At 38.8% G+C, this 15,487-nt stretch overlaps 1 protein-coding gene across 8 annotated transcripts in view; it reads left to right on the top strand.

The window, feature by feature from the left end:
• Pcgf5 (polycomb group ring finger 5) overlaps positions 1–15,487 on the top strand; it is a 121,716-nt gene that overhangs the window by 86,262 nt on the left and 19,967 nt on the right. For 7 of the 8 annotated variants that reach the window (XM_041661362.1, XM_041661365.1, XM_041661361.1 and 4 more), the window contains exons 3-6: positions 9,803–9,899; positions 11,060–11,115; positions 11,219–11,278; positions 14,388–14,536. In XM_041661362.1, coding sequence (XP_041517296.1) covers positions 9,803–9,899; positions 11,060–11,115; positions 11,219–11,278; positions 14,388–14,536 — 362 coding nt within the window. The remainder of the gene's footprint in view (positions 1–9,802; positions 9,900–11,059; positions 11,116–11,218; positions 11,279–14,387; positions 14,537–15,487) is intronic. The other variant, XM_041661366.1, reaches the window with a different exon arrangement.

Here is a 15,487-nt window from a genome sequence, read left to right as displayed (position 1 = left end):
AGAATACTGCCTACTGAGAGAATGATTCTTGTTCAATATTAGTTATGGCAGAAAGAGTGCATTTTGTTTGTTGCTGGAAACTCTGAATCCTTTCTTCATTTGATGGTGTAAACTTCTTTCTGACTTGACTACAGGGATACAGTTGTAGGCCTGGAATCTGGGCTCCCTTCACTGTCCTGACCCATGCGGCTTCCTTTTGTCTGCACATATTTATTGAGCCTGTTCTTGTTCAGATTCTGGTTCAGGTACTTGGCGGTAGAGTATACAATAAGTAAATCATAGTGCATGTTAGAAGGCTATCACTATATGCTGTAGACAAAGGGAAGGTCAAACAGGGCAAGGGGAATTGAACTATCAAAAAGGTAATAGAATTTATAAAAGTCTGTATCTAGGAAAAGCTTCATTAAGACTTCATTAAGTGATCTTTGAACTTGTGATAAAGAAGCTAGTCTGTGAGATATCAGAGAGAAAGAAGTTCCAGGCAGAGGGAGTACCAAGATCAAAGACTTGAAGGTCTGAGTGTGGCGTGTTAAAGTATCAGTACAGCTAGACTTCAGTGAGCGGATGAAAGTTCAGAGATGAGGTGGGGGTAGGCGTGGGCCACAGGTTCTGCACATTTAAGGATTTGGGTGACTTTTGTGTTGTTTCTTATGAGGGAAATGAAGGCCCATTTCATGAATTGTTTTGAGTGAAGGAATAATATACAAACTGGTTTGTAGTTAAAAGAATCACCTAGATTACTCTATTGAAAATAGAAGTGTCAGGATCTTACTGCAGTATTTCAGGAAAAAGATTGTGATGGCTTGCACCACGGTGGTGAAACTGGTAAATGTCAGGTTCTGAATATGCTCTGAAGGTAGATCCATGTTTGTTTGTTTGTTTTAACAACATGTAAAGAGCAAATGTTTTTTTTTTTAATTTTATATATATATAGTATTCTGGGCACCAGATCTCATTATAGATGGGTGTAAACCATCATGTGGTTGCTGGGAATTGAACTCAGGACCTCCGGAACAACAGTCTTAACCTCTGAGCCACCTCTCCAGCCCAATCCATGCTTGTTGACTTGTTGATGAAGAACATACTTAAACAATGAAACCATGAAGGAAGTGAATATGGATCACAGAGTAGAGTACCAAAGGGGGCTTAACCCAGGAGGAAGTAAATAGGAGCCAAGAGGTAGGAGGACTCTGAGTGTTAGGAACAGGAAATTAGCTGAGTTGCATGGGCTGGGTAAATTAGTAAGATTTGGCTGTAAGGATCCTCTTAAAAGCAGTTTCAGTGGATGGAAGAAGAGAAAATACGAGTACATTTGGGAAGACAGCAAACTTTTAATTTCCTAGTTTGACCATTGTACTGAATGACAAATTTAACCTTTTTTTCTTTTGTGAGAGTGGAAATTAAAGTTGAAGCCTCACAAATGTTAGGCACAAAATCTACAACTGAGATAAATCCAAGCTCTGTGCTTAACCTTAATAAAGGTTTAGACGGGATGAAAAAATAAGTTTTGAGAGAGAGTGTGTGTATAGGTATCAATTTATGGTTTTGTTGTGAAGGAGAACGTAGCAAAGGGGAGATAGCTGGCAAGGTATATAGTCAACAAAAGTATATTTTACCCTAAGGAAATGGCATGCCTGTGTACTAGTAAGAATCTTTAGTAGGAATTTACATGTGCAGTGACAGGGCTGAAGTTAGAGGTATGCCACGCATGTTCTGGAAGCAGGTCAGGACACAACAGAGTTGCTAGTGGAAGAGTGTGTGTGTTGGTACAAGTTCCCTTTGGTTCTGTTATTTCTTTTTTTTTTTTCAGTAAAATGGGATGTGAGTTATTTGGTGGAGAAGGAGAAGGGTTCAAAAGGGTCTGGGGAGACACACTGGCAAGGAGTGTAGTGAACTTGGTAAGCATGGCGTGTGACTGCCTGGCAGATGAAAACCCTACTTCGTTAGGTTCATGGTCATAAGCTGAGGGTGAGAGATCCATCAACATGGTTTCATGGTTTTCTTCCACAATGCCCAGCTATAATCTTGTACAGTCAGAATATGTAGGATTTAAATATAATCAAGATTCTGGCTTAATTGAGCTAGTTAGTCAGTGTTTTATTATAATGAAACACCTAAGGTAGAAAGGAAGTTTGTTTAGCTCACAATTTGAGAGATTCGGAGTTTAAAATCTAGGAGTCTATTTAGTGTGGACTCTGATGATTGCTGCAGGTGGCATCACACTGTGGTCGAAGCATTTGCAGGGACAAAAAGTCAAATCTCAAATTAGGAAGCAGAGGGAGGGAGGAGGGACCAGACTAGCACTGTTTTATCAACTCTTTGGTGTAATGGCTTGAGCTACCTTCCTTTCAAAAGCAGTACCTCCAGAGTGCAGAGACCTTGCTCTGGACCTCATCTTTAAAGGGTGTGTCACCTTCTGCATCGTTAACATTAGGGGCCAAGCTTCCAACACACAGAATCTTAGAAAGCAGACCTCATCCAAACCATAGCAGAGAGGTAGAGGAGTCGAAGTGTGTGTGTGTGTGTGTGTGTGTGTGTGTGTGTGTGTGTGTACAATTTTGATTGTGACACTGCAGCATCCAGGAACTCTGCCTGACTCTTCCCACGTGCAGTCCCTCTGTCTGCCTTCCAAAGCTCAGAAGGATGCCCTTCCTACTCAGTGTAAGGTTTCCCACATCATGCATAAAGCATAGTCTCTCCTGAATCTGTTCAGAACCTTTCTCTTGCTGCCGATTTCTTTGTCCCAGTGGAAAAGGCATTCTAGGGAAGTAGGGAGGGAAAACAAACAAAATGCTATTCTGATATATACCATGCTGTTTTTATCACTGTGTGTTTTGAGGCAAGCTATAAGTAATAGCATAGGCATAATAAAGATGTGGATTAGTTCCTTACATTAGTAAAACTAAAAAGTTCATGGAAGCAAATTGAAACTGTTGGGGAACTTTAAAATTAGTGTTAGTTACACATGTAGGAATATGTGTTAGGAAAAGCAAGAAACATAACTCTACTGCGTATAATCATAGCCTACTTACAACCTATTATTAGATAAAGTCCTCAATACAAAATGTTGCCCACAGTGACCTGTAAGATGAAGGTTCTAGTTCAGTCGTGGGAGACTTGACCTCCAGCACTCGAAAAAAAAAGAGAAGAAAAGAAAGAAAAAGAATGGCACAAGCCAGACATGGTTGTATGTGCCTTTAATCCCATCCAGACATGGTTGTATGTGCCTTTAATCCCAGCCGGCAGGTCTCTGAGTTAGAGACCAGCTCCCTGCCAGCCGGAACTGCATAAGGAGACTCTGTTTTGCTTCTTTGGTTTTGGTTGGTTTTTGTTCTTTTTAAAGAATTGCACATAAGGTGATATACTCAAAGGAGGGAAAATGATTTCAAGTTGGTAGATAAGACCAATACAGCTAGATGCTTTCAACAAAAATCAAGCCTTGGACAGTTTAATAAGTAAAGTGTTACTAATGGGTGGCAATGCTAAAAATACGAGAGAAAAGCTGATTATTATTTTACAGTTAGTAATATCAGAATTAGTGCTCAGGAAGAGAAATCTGAATTACCTTGTGCTATCAAAGCTGGGAAACTTGGACTCTGATAGAGAAGAAATGTGGGTAAGTTGTGCATCTAAGATAGGCCAACAATTATCTTGTACCTGTTGTGCAGATGTCCCTCAAAACCATGAAAATAAGGAAGTGAGGTAGTTCTTAGATAATTCAGCTGTAAAATCAGAGTTCAATAGTGCATCAAAGTGGGTTTCTTCAAAATGATTGAGAAGTGACTGTGAATTAACTCCAGCCCAGGGCACTTCTGGAGCATACTGAACAGGAAATTGGGAGAAGTGTTAGTTGGTCTTGGACAAGAACCTACTCTACCCCACCTTGCCCCAGAAAAAAAGAAGTGTCCTACATGAGAAGATAGTTTTCATCCAGGGGAAGCAATCAACGTGTCTTAAACTTCATATCATAGTTCCAGAGTGTCCTCAGAGTAGAAATGGGTACAGGATATTAACCACAAAGTGATGGGCATTCCAATTCCAGTAGAACCCCTGTCTGTTAAGGTAGATATATCAAAATGGTCTGATGGTATTCAATACTTTATGTTGATTCTCCATGTTCTGACTGTAGGCTCACCCAGTAATCTAATTTGCCGAAAGAGCTCACATTTACCAAGAGCTTACACACTTCCGTAAAATGTATAAAACAGTAATTACATTTGGTCCCCATAACAACTGAGTAAGGTAGATACCTTTTTAAAACTCTCTTACACTCAGGTGCAGAATAAATCATCTGCCTAATGGCAGGAGTGAGTGGGGTTCAGGTATGAGCATCTGTGGCAGGGTCATCTGGAATGACCATGCTGTGTGCTTTGGCTTCCCTACGTGCACCTAACTCACATACTATTTGATTATGTCCTGTGACAGTAATTTATCCTTGGGATTGATAAAGTACTTGTGATGATAGTGTAGCAGAGAGCCACATCCTAGAGTGGGGGCTCCAACAGATTCTGTAAAGGAAGATGTTTGTGACCAACTTCTGCCCACCATGTGTCATTTGACCAGTGTTTCCCAGTTCTCTTTTGGCTATCCCAGTGTGAGAGTTTTGCTAAGTTAGAGTCTTAGGGTGATTGAATTTGTCCAAAAGGGAACCTGCAGATACCTTCTTTAAAAACTGTGGTCCATTGTGTGCTACCCGTCTTAATTTAGAGAACTGCTTCAAAAGCATAGGAGCCGTCTCCCTGTTAATGTATGTACCTGGCCTTGTTCACACTTAAAGAATGGTAGAAGTAAATAATTCAGCTAGTAAGTTTTTGGATTTTTTTTTACTTAATGATGTTTATGATGAACTCCTGATAAATTAAAGATACCAAGTGGAAGAGGGTGTGGAATAGAGTCCTTGCTTAGCATGCTTGGGGCCCTGGGTTTATTCACCACTCAGCAACAACAATAAGATAAGATGTCTTTTTGAGGTCAGGGACTAAATACTCTGAATCCTAAAATATATTGCATTGTGCTTAGATGTTAAAAGGGGAAATTCAGATGCCATGTCTGCTACAAGATTAGGAAGCTGTGGGAAGCCTTCTCAGCCTCTTTAGCCAATTGTTCATTTGTTGAAGGAGCATGGTCAGAGTCCGAAATGTAATCCATACCAAGATTTGAGCCCAGAGCCTGGCATCTGGCTAGTACTCGGCAAGTTTTAACATTGCCACTGAAGTGCTTTTCCACCTGGGTTATGTGGTGAGCTGAACTGTTTGTACCCCTGCTGTTTTGTGTGGTTGTATCCACATCTCTAGAGTGACTGATGACAAAGACTTGGTGCTCTCCATAGTCTTACCAGAAACTGGGACATTTTAAATATCATCCAGAGGTCAGTTAAGTTAGCCAGAACAGCTGAGCATTTCTTTAAGGCACCTTACAGTGTGCTTTATTGCTAGTCTAGATTTCAGTTCATAAACTAAGACTCAAAGATAGTTTCCTAGTGATGAAAGTTTTTGAGCATTAGAAACTGTATCACCATTTCATGTTTTTCCATTGTCATTGAACTTTGGGCCTGGATTTCCTCAAGCTCTAATTTGTGTAATATAAACATGGTGGTTTTTAGCACCTTATAAAAGCCAGACGGGAGATATATTTCCTAAAGTTTTGTTTTTAAAGAAAAAAAAAAACTTTTAAAAAGGCCATCTTATTTATGTAGTATACTAAAAGAGATCTAATTCTACTTATGTATAGCTCCCAAATTAATGAATAAGGTAGTCTCATTCTGTTCTGTAGATCAGTGGGAGTTAGCAGCAAGAGACCTGTTATGTGAATATACGTTGGTTATGAAAAAAACTCTGGATTCTCATCCTGGATTTCACCCATGTGCTGTCATGGTGTTAGACTGTTTGTCCTCTGCTCACATTCTTCATGTATGGGGTCAAATACTGCTGCATAGGTTGTGTGAAAAATCAAATTATTAGATTGTATTAATGTATCTAATTCAGTGTGTACCAACTTTGTCAAACCTCTCCAAAAGTATTTATGTTGCAGTTCATAACAGTAGCAAAATTACAGTTATGAAGTAGCAAGGAAAATAATTTTATGAGGAATGGTATATTAAAGGGTTGCAACATTAGGAATGTTGAGAACCACCGAATTGATATATTGAATTGCTTGTCAGCTATGATACACACATGTATACATAGAAGTTGAAATATATATATATATATATATATATATATATATATACATACATACATATTTAGGATAATGGCCGATAAGTAATTCATCTATCAGCACTGTTGACAGCAATCCAGCCACCACCAAGTCATTTGAACATTGAGGAATACTAGGATAGAAAGAGTGTTTGCTCTACATCTTAAATTTTTCTTTTTAAGCTTATTTTAAAATTTTAATAATTTTTAAGGCTAATTCTGAGCTTTAACCTCAAGAAGTGTTCCAGTTCATGTCATAAAGCCTGCATTTTGGTCTTATTGCTGCCATCCATAGAACAGACCCACAGAAACCTTGTTTTTCATTTGCAGACAAGAATAAAATACTGTATTCTCAAATGTCCCTATGGAAAATAAACTCACTTCTTGATGGGAGTTTCTGTCCATTTACAGTACTCTTCAGTAGAAATAACTAATCCACAACAGGCATGGTGGCTCATGCCTGTAATCCCAGCTCCTCGGTCACTTAGGCAGGGGAAAGACATGTTCATAATGTGCTTGAGCTATACAGTAACTTCAAGAACACTCTGAGCTACTGAGACTCCGTGTCTAACATTTTAAACAAGGCTGGGGAAGAGTGGTGGAACACTTGCCTGCCATGAACAAGGCCCTGGATTTAGTCCTTAAACATCCCCAACAAGTACTCAACGTGTGTAATTAAATAATATCTAGTATGAGTACAGGGCCAAAAAGATGGCGCAGTGCTTAAGATCATTGAGTGCTTGCTCTTCCAGGGGATCCAGATTCTACTGATAGCACCAGTATGTTGACTCAAAACCATCTATAGGGCTTGTGAGATGGCTCAGAGGTTAAGAGCGCTGGCTGCTCTTCCAGAGGACCTGAGTTCAATTCCCAGCAACCACATGGTGGCTCACAACCATCTGTAATGAGATCTGGTGCCCTCTTCTGGCCTGTAGGCACCAGAACACTGTATAAATAATAAATAAATAAATCTTAAAAAAAAAATCTATAAATGTAACTCCAGTTCCAGGGTATCTAATGCCTTATGGTCTCTGAGGGCACTGCACACATGTGCGCAGACATACATTTAGACAAAGCATCCATCTGCACAAAATAGTAAAAGTTAAACAGAATATCTCATAGCCACATTTAAAAGAAACAAGTTTAATATTTAACTCAATGTATCTAAAATAATTGTCATTCCAATTTGTAACAACCTAAAAATTATTGAGGTTATTTTTATATTGAATATTTTAAATCTAGTGTGTATTTACAGTTGCAGTACATCTCAACCACATTTCAAGTGCTCAGCAACAGCTTGTGACCAGTGACTACAATATAGAACAATCCAGTTCTGGAATTTAGATAAGTATTCCTCATCAGCGTTCAGGTACTGGTACTGCCTTGGCCACAAGCAGCTCACACACCTTATTTTTAGAACTCTGTGTACCTTTGACTGCTTCAGCCTTAAGTCCCTTTGATCAGATAACTTAGATTAGCACTGATGTCCCTGGGAGGATAGGGTCTTACCCTTTGCGTCTTGACTGGCCTAATGAGGATTTGCTCTGGGCATGGTATGTGCCTATGCTTGGTCAAGGTTGGTAGACAGAAATGGATTGCTGAATTCATTAAAGTGATAAGACTTTTGAACCACAGGAATCAGAGGTCAATATTAGCAGTATTAGGCTTTGCCAAAATACCCTTTAGTCCTGTTTCTTATCTGTCTCTTTCTCCACTTAAATTTCAGTTATCCAGTGGCTCTGGGAAAGAGTACATACCAGGAATTGTCTAAAGGAATCCTGTCTCTGTTTTAACAAGTCAGCCCTCTGAGACATTATTTTAACTTTTGAACAAACATTTGAAAACCCCTATGGAATCTAGGTGTGGTGGTGTTTACATGTAATCCAGGAGGGCTGGCAGCAGGAGGATCAAGAATAATGAATTCATAGCCTGGGCTCCATGAGGCCCTGTATCAAACAAACAAACAAACAAACAAAATTTATGCATTCTTTAGGTGTCAGGATATCTTGAAGAACAAGACAGATACTTCTGTATTATTTTACATTGGGCTAACTTTTTATCTTAATTTTTTTATCTTAATTTTTAAACATGTTTTCTGATGTCTTTCATCTAGATTTCAGGAGAATTATAGTGAAGAGGTTACTATCCTTGACTGTTGGAAGAAAGAGAAAGATAGTATGTGACTTAAGTACCTTTATCAAACAACACAGAAAGATCTGTTAAGAAGTCACCTTCTTGGGAGGCCCACCCTGATCAATGCATCTAAACAACTGCCAGACATTGGGGCTCTGCCTCTCCTTCTTAAGGGCAGAGAAGATAAGACTACCACGTATCATTAACTGAAATTTGCATGCCTTTCTAAGCATAATACACACTCTTTAAGGATGGGGACTTCATGTCATTTATTCCTGCAGTGTCAGCTCCCAGTACTCAGTTCATTGAATAAATGAAAAATTAAATGAAATAAGTGATGTTATTTCCCATATATACTAAGTAATTATAAAATTAAATGCCTGGCGGAATTCCCCCTGTTGTTGCTCTAGTCAGTGTGATATGCTTGAGTTTGCAGACCTAATCTCAGTGGTAGGAATCTTGGTGTTTGCTCTTGACCAGTCATTTAGATAAACTTCACTTCTGTCAGAGCACATGGGCTATAAGGGGAGGGAACAGAGTAGCATGGAGGGCAATTGTAAAACAAAGGAAGGGTAGCAGTTCTATACCCTGAGAAAATTTGATATAATATAGAAAAATAATCTGGGAAAGGGAATTATTGGGATAGGAATTGGATTGCAAGTTGCTCAAATTTGTTTAAGGACACTTTTGGACAAAACAGTTGGCTTACTAGGTAACAGAAGCATAGGTAAAAAATAAAAGGAACTCATGGCCACAGAGATCAGTACTGTTGAGAGGAAGTGTGAGCTGTGTTGCCATATGGCTCCAAACGTCTATCCTTCATTTAGAATATTTATTTAGAATTCTAATTACCCTTGTCCATTTCTCAGCCATTATTCCAGTTCACCTCTTCTGCCTGTATGCTAACATGACAGCCATTTCCTATACTGTGTGCTCTGTGACATCATGGCATCTATGAGCACAAACTCATCCTACTCTGCAAGGCCAGAAATTCTGTCATAACTGCTGCTTTGTCCAGGAACCACCCTGTTGGTGTAATTGATCCGAGCATGTTGAAGGCTCACCGGTGTTTTGGTTTTCCATTGCTGTGGATAAGCCCAGGGCCTGACAGACATGATGTTCTTTACCACCGAGCTAAATGTCTCACCTCTCGAGTCTTACTAAGAACCGTTTATATTACAATCAAAGAAACTTTTAGCAAAAGAAATAAACACAAAAGCAGTAATTTTTACTTGTCTCTGTCTTACTTCTTTAAATGAGAAGGACTCTTTTTATGTAAAATATACTAGTTTTTTAATGGGCTATGACTAGAGTGTATTTAGTTTTTAAATATATTAATAGCTACAATATAAATAGATTGGAATTGTCTTGATATTGTGGCAGTGGGCTTTGATTTCAGTTAGGCTTTATTTCTTGGCTGTAATTTTAGAAGTTCATAGAGTTTAATTTTAACCTACTGTCTTCTCTCTTCTTAGTCTGTAAGACCTGTATTGTCCAGCACTTTGAAGACAGCAATGATTGTCCGAGGTGTGGCAACCAAGTTCATGAAACAAATCCATTAGAAATGTTGAGGTAAAGAATATATTTCATAATTTGTCTGATTTTAATTAATGTGCATATCTGTGATCTTTATCATTTATTATGCTATTTGAGCATAAGGTAAGTCAGGCATTTAAAACATTTTACATCGTTTTTAAATCTTTTAATAAAAGTTTGAAATAAGGTTACATAATATTTAGGAAAAATGTATGTGCAATTACAATGACTATTTTCTTGGACTTTTCAGAGTGACTTCAGTTATTTTCAGTTGCAGGTGAACTAGGTTGGATAAATGTATTGGTAATAAAATTATTAGGAAGGAAATGGTAAGGGAAAAAAGTGTGCTGGGAGAAAAGAGATTGACAGGTGATGGTACCTAAGAAAGGAGGGATGATGTGAAGTCATCAAGAAAGGATATGTGGAAAACAGATGAGATGTAGCTGCGAGTAAGTCTCATTGAAAAATGTGTGAATTAAGTGGAAAAAGAACAGAATCAGTCCTTTTGCTTTGAGCCTATGTGGGAGTGTTGTAGTGTCATTTAAAACCTTAAGGAAGTGAGGTAGCTAAGGGGTGTTCTGTGTTGGGGTTTGGTAAGAGAGTTTAACATACGTGGGTTAAAGGAGGTGGATGAATAATTGAGCATCTATTGGAAATACAGACTAGACTTAAGGTGTGAGCCGAACAACTACCCACATGTTAGTTTCAGGCCACAACAATCTATGAGGACTCTGGAAATATGGCCCCATGGAAAAACTGAAGGAAGGAAGATTGTAGAAGACTGCCTGCTCATTTCCCGGATGCTCAGACCTGAATAATCACACAGAAACTATAAGAATTATAACACTGTATTATTTGTCTCACAGTCCTTTAGGTCCAAGCAATTTTCCAGGGTAGTCCCTATTCTTGGGGTTGGGAATTCTCAAGAGACCTGGGCTCCACATCTTGATCAAGTGAAGAATGGCAAAGGCATGTTCAGAGGGTGTAACTGTAGAGAAGGCTGGGGACTTTGGGGCTGTTCCCCCCACACACTAGTATACCACCAAGGGAAGTGCTCCATGTGAGGGCAGCACTGCTGTAGGAGTGCTCCATGTGAGGGCAGCACTGCTGTAGGAAGTAAAAAGTAAGAAATCTCAACCATTTGCATATTGGATTTTGATATCTTTATTATTTATCCCCCACCCCCACCCCTGAAGGTTGGATAATACATTGGAGGAAATTATATTTAAGCTGGTACCTGGACTACGAGAACGTAAGTTGCCCTTTGGTTTCTACAGACTTTTCTTTTGTGAAATCAGTTTTTCTGTTAAAGATTTCATCCTCCATGGTTTCCACTTTTTTCCCCTTCAAATTAGAAGAACTTCAGCGTGAATTGGAATTTTGGAAGAAAAATAAACCTCAAGAAAATGGACAAGGTAACTCTATATGTGTGTTCTTGAAAGCTTATGTCATTGTTATATTGGTGGAATAGTGTCTTTCCGCACTCACAATTCTCTTGTGCAGGACTCATGGAGCCCTTCAGGAGATAGTATCTAAATCATGCACATCTGCGTGACTCCAGTTGAAGGCAACTGGAGAGAGGAAAGAGAACTGACTAGGTGATTGTACCAGGAGTTTCAGCCAAGAAAAAAGTCTTAGTGTATGCCTCAACCATGAGGGCATTGAAATAATCTTAGTGTGCACCTCAATTGTGAGGGCATTTTAGTTTTACTTCATTTATAAAAGCACTTTAATAGGAGACAAAAATGAAATGTGGCTAAGAGCCAAGTCAGGGTTTGCTGTGCTCTGAGAATGTGGAAGGAACACAGGTGGACCACTGACAGGTCAGGCTTAGGTCTTGGATCTGTCAACAAGTGTCTCTGCTCATCAAGGTGTCCCCATCACTAGGCCAAATGTTCGTGTTTCTTCTCTGGGACCTAGCTAATAATTAATGATTCAGCAGGGCCTGGAGAGAACTCATTGGCTAAAAAGCATGCCTCCAAAGCATGAGGACCTGAGTTTGATCGGCAGAACTTCATGGAAGAATGAGGCATGGGCCAGCAGATTATAGAGATGCTTGCACAGACACATGATATCTAAGTTCAGCCCTTCAAGGTGACCAGAGAGACCGACTTGGAAATCTGTCCTTTGACATCCCATGTACGCTGGAACACACCATGTTTAAAAGTCGTCACAAGGAAGGCAGAGCTAGGCCAGTCTCTGGAGCTTGCTGACAGCCAATCCACCTAATCAGTGAGTTCCAGGCCAGGGAGAGACCCCATCTCAAACAGAGAAGTGGATAGCACCTGAGAAGAGCATCCAAGGTTGAATCCTGGCCTCCATAAACACATGCATAAAACATGCGCACACACACGCACATGTACAGATTTCCACACAGTAACAGTGATTTCAGCAAATTACTGAGAATGAACTGTTTGTATATTATCCATACAGAGGGATTTGTAAATTATAAAGTAATATCATTCTTCATGTTTTTAAACACAAGGCTTCATTCAGGATGTCTTAATACCATCAAAGTGGCCCTTTGTATTTGTGAACTAGTCTCCTGTCCTTGATTTTCTCAAAAAGCCATTGAATTCTCAAAATTTCATAAAATCAGTGCCATTTCAGATGGACCAGGGAATGCTAGGTTTCTTTCTTTTTTTTTTTAATATTTATTTATTATGTATACAATATTCTGTCTGTGTGTATCTCTGCAGGCCAGAAGAGGGCACCAGATCTCATTACAGGTGGTTGTGAGCCACCATGTGGTTGCTGGGAATTGAACTCAGGACCTTTGGAAGGGCAGGCAATGTTCTTAACCACTGAGCCACCTCTCCAGCCCTCTCTTTCTCATTTATAATGGGATAATGGTTTTAGTAGTTTACTTAACTGTAGAACTAACCCCTCAGCTGGGGAGCTGTGATAGTTTTGATGAGTAGAATGGGGTACAAGGGACTGTTGTACCTCATTGTTGTTTTGTAGCAGGAAAACGAAAGATGGTGGAATGACCTAACCAAATGCTTGTTTTACCTGTGTACAATGTACTCATACAGCCTGACGTTAAAAAAACGTTAAGTATTCCAGTTTTTACTAACACATAGGCACATGGAATTGCTGTCAGAATTATAGAATAGGTTTAAGCTATGATTTGTCTGTGAGGGTTATACATAAAATAGACATTTTGTTTATCCTGGTTTAAGAATTTTATCTCCCTTTTCCTATTTTCTCCTTTTCAAAATATTTTTGGATTTGGTCTTTAATTTGAATTGGGGAGGGCACTTTTCATTGAGCTAGATGTTTGGGTCATAAAAGACTGTGTGTACATGGGTTCTATGCATACCCACTTTGGTAAGATACAAGGTAAGGCTTTTACTGTGTTGAACAACTTAGCCTCTTATTGGTAGAGAGACTTTTTAAGTGTAATTATTGGCTAGCTGATCTTTCATATTTAACTTAGGTAGAAAGATTTTATCTGGGAAAGTTTCTTGAATCGTGCGTGGCCACGAATTTCATTTACTTACCCATCCTATATTTGCCTTTTCCTGTACCCTGGCACCATACTGCTAAGAATGGTGACCCTTGGTATGTGTTGCTTTCTCGTTACTGTGATAAAATACTTAACAAGAAGCAACCAGGGGATGGGAAGAGAAAAAAGGTGGCTTAGTCTGTGGCTGACATGTCAAGGGTACAATACATCATGGCAGGGAAGGCATGAGATCAAGAGCAGAGGACTCAGTTGCATTGAATCCATTGTCACAAAGAAGAGAACAGGAAGTGGAGCTGAGCAATAAAACTTTAAGACCCACTCTTCCTCCAGCAAGGCTCTACCTCCTAAAGGTTTCATCACCTCTCAAGGGAGCCTATGGAGGTATATCCTGTTTAGACTTCATGTCCTTCAATTGTGTTGTTGTTGCCTCAGGCCTAGCAATGCATGTCTGAAACATTGTTCAGGGTATTCCATAAATGCATTGATAAATACAGTTGCATGCAAGTAACATTTTAAATAAATTTTGTTATGTGTAGCATTCATATTTTCTTCATGGAATTTTAACATGTGACTACAAAGCATGTTTTTAAAAATCTAATTCTCATTTTTCTCTGGCTGGTTTTATAAACAATTTGTAATTCAGAGAATTTAGAGAGACTATAATTTGAAAGTTAATACTTGAAACTTAGATATAATTTGAAAGTTATTTAATTCAAACATATCTGTTATTGAATTTGGAAGTATTTGGTATCCTCTTTGCCTTCTAAAGTGGCCTAATCACTAATTGCAGTCTTTTATGACCAAATATAATTAATCCAGAATCTTTTCATTTGGATTTTCCAATATACCTAGAAATCTTACACTGCTAAGTTTCTGATGGCCTTCAATGAATATTCCGTTGTTGAGTATGCTAGAGGGTTTTAAGAAGTATTAACATTCTTGATTATTCCTCAGACCAGTTAGGAAGTATTTTAAGTTGGTTATTGTTTCCTTGAGTACCATATTGTTATTGACTCTCAACTCTGGGTGACAAGGACTTTGTTTCAATTATACAGATGACATTTCAAAGGTTGATAAATCTAAAGCAGATGAAGAAGGAGATGAAAACCAAGATGATAAAGACTACCATAGAAGTGACCCACAAATTGCTATCTGTCTGGATTGTTTACGAAATAATGGGCAGTCGGGGGACAATGTAGTGAAGGTGAGTGAGCAAATTTCACTGTTAATTTTTGATGAAATTTCCAACTCATCAAAATTGATTTCTTTCAAGTTTTTTGTTTATGTAGTGCAGTTGAATGCCACTCTGTACAATCCCATACCTGGGAGTGGCCAAGACCTTGTTCTCCCAGCCCTTGGCATCCTGCTGCAACCATCTCAAGCCAATGCCACCATCTAGTGGCTACTTTTTTAAATGCAGCAGCCAACTCAGACTGGTTATTTCATTCAAGCTGTGTCTCCAACCTTTTTCTTAATTATCTTTATATTTTTTTAAACTAAGTTTTATGTGTGTAGTTGTTTTGCCTCTGTGTATGCTATGCACCATGTGCATGCTTTGTGCCAGCAGAAGCCATCAGAGGCTGTCTCCTGGAGTTACAGGTGGTTGTGAGCTGTCATGTGGGTGCTAGGAATTGAACCTGGGTCCTCTGGAAGAGCACTGGTGCCATCTCTGTTGTTTACTTTTATTTGAAACTCTATAAGCCTCAAATGCCATCACTAATATATTTCATTAATAAAATAGTAGGTTTTGAATTAAAATTGTGTTATAGCGTGCTTATGAACTGATCAAGTCCTTGAAGAATTTATTTTTGCATAGTGCTCATGTCTCATCCTGTTTCCCTGTGTCTGAACATTAAACTATCTCTTAAAGGATGATTTAATTTAAATTTAAAAAGTACCAATTATTTAAGAAGTTAAAGTCACACTTGTTAATTCTCCTCTGGTTGGTAGAGATATAAATCATAATACTAAAGAAATGAGAGGAAAACATAAAGCATTTGGGCTTAAAAAGCACAAAACTGACTTTCTGTTTTTATAAAGCTCCACAAAACTGAAGAACCATTTTGTATCCTAGAACTGCAGGCCCCTCTGAGCGCTCAGGAGGGACCGCTGCAGATCTTGCATTTAGTCTTTTAACTCCTTAGAAGCCAAAGGA

Source organism: Microtus oregoni, unplaced genomic scaffold (assembly GCF_018167655.1).
Source record: "Microtus oregoni isolate MIOR12 unplaced genomic scaffold, Mior012 000012F_ref0000307, whole genome shotgun sequence".
Classification (NCBI taxonomy): domain Eukaryota; kingdom Metazoa; phylum Chordata; class Mammalia; order Rodentia; family Cricetidae; genus Microtus; species Microtus oregoni.
This window is presented reverse-complemented; position numbering and strand designations above follow the sequence as displayed.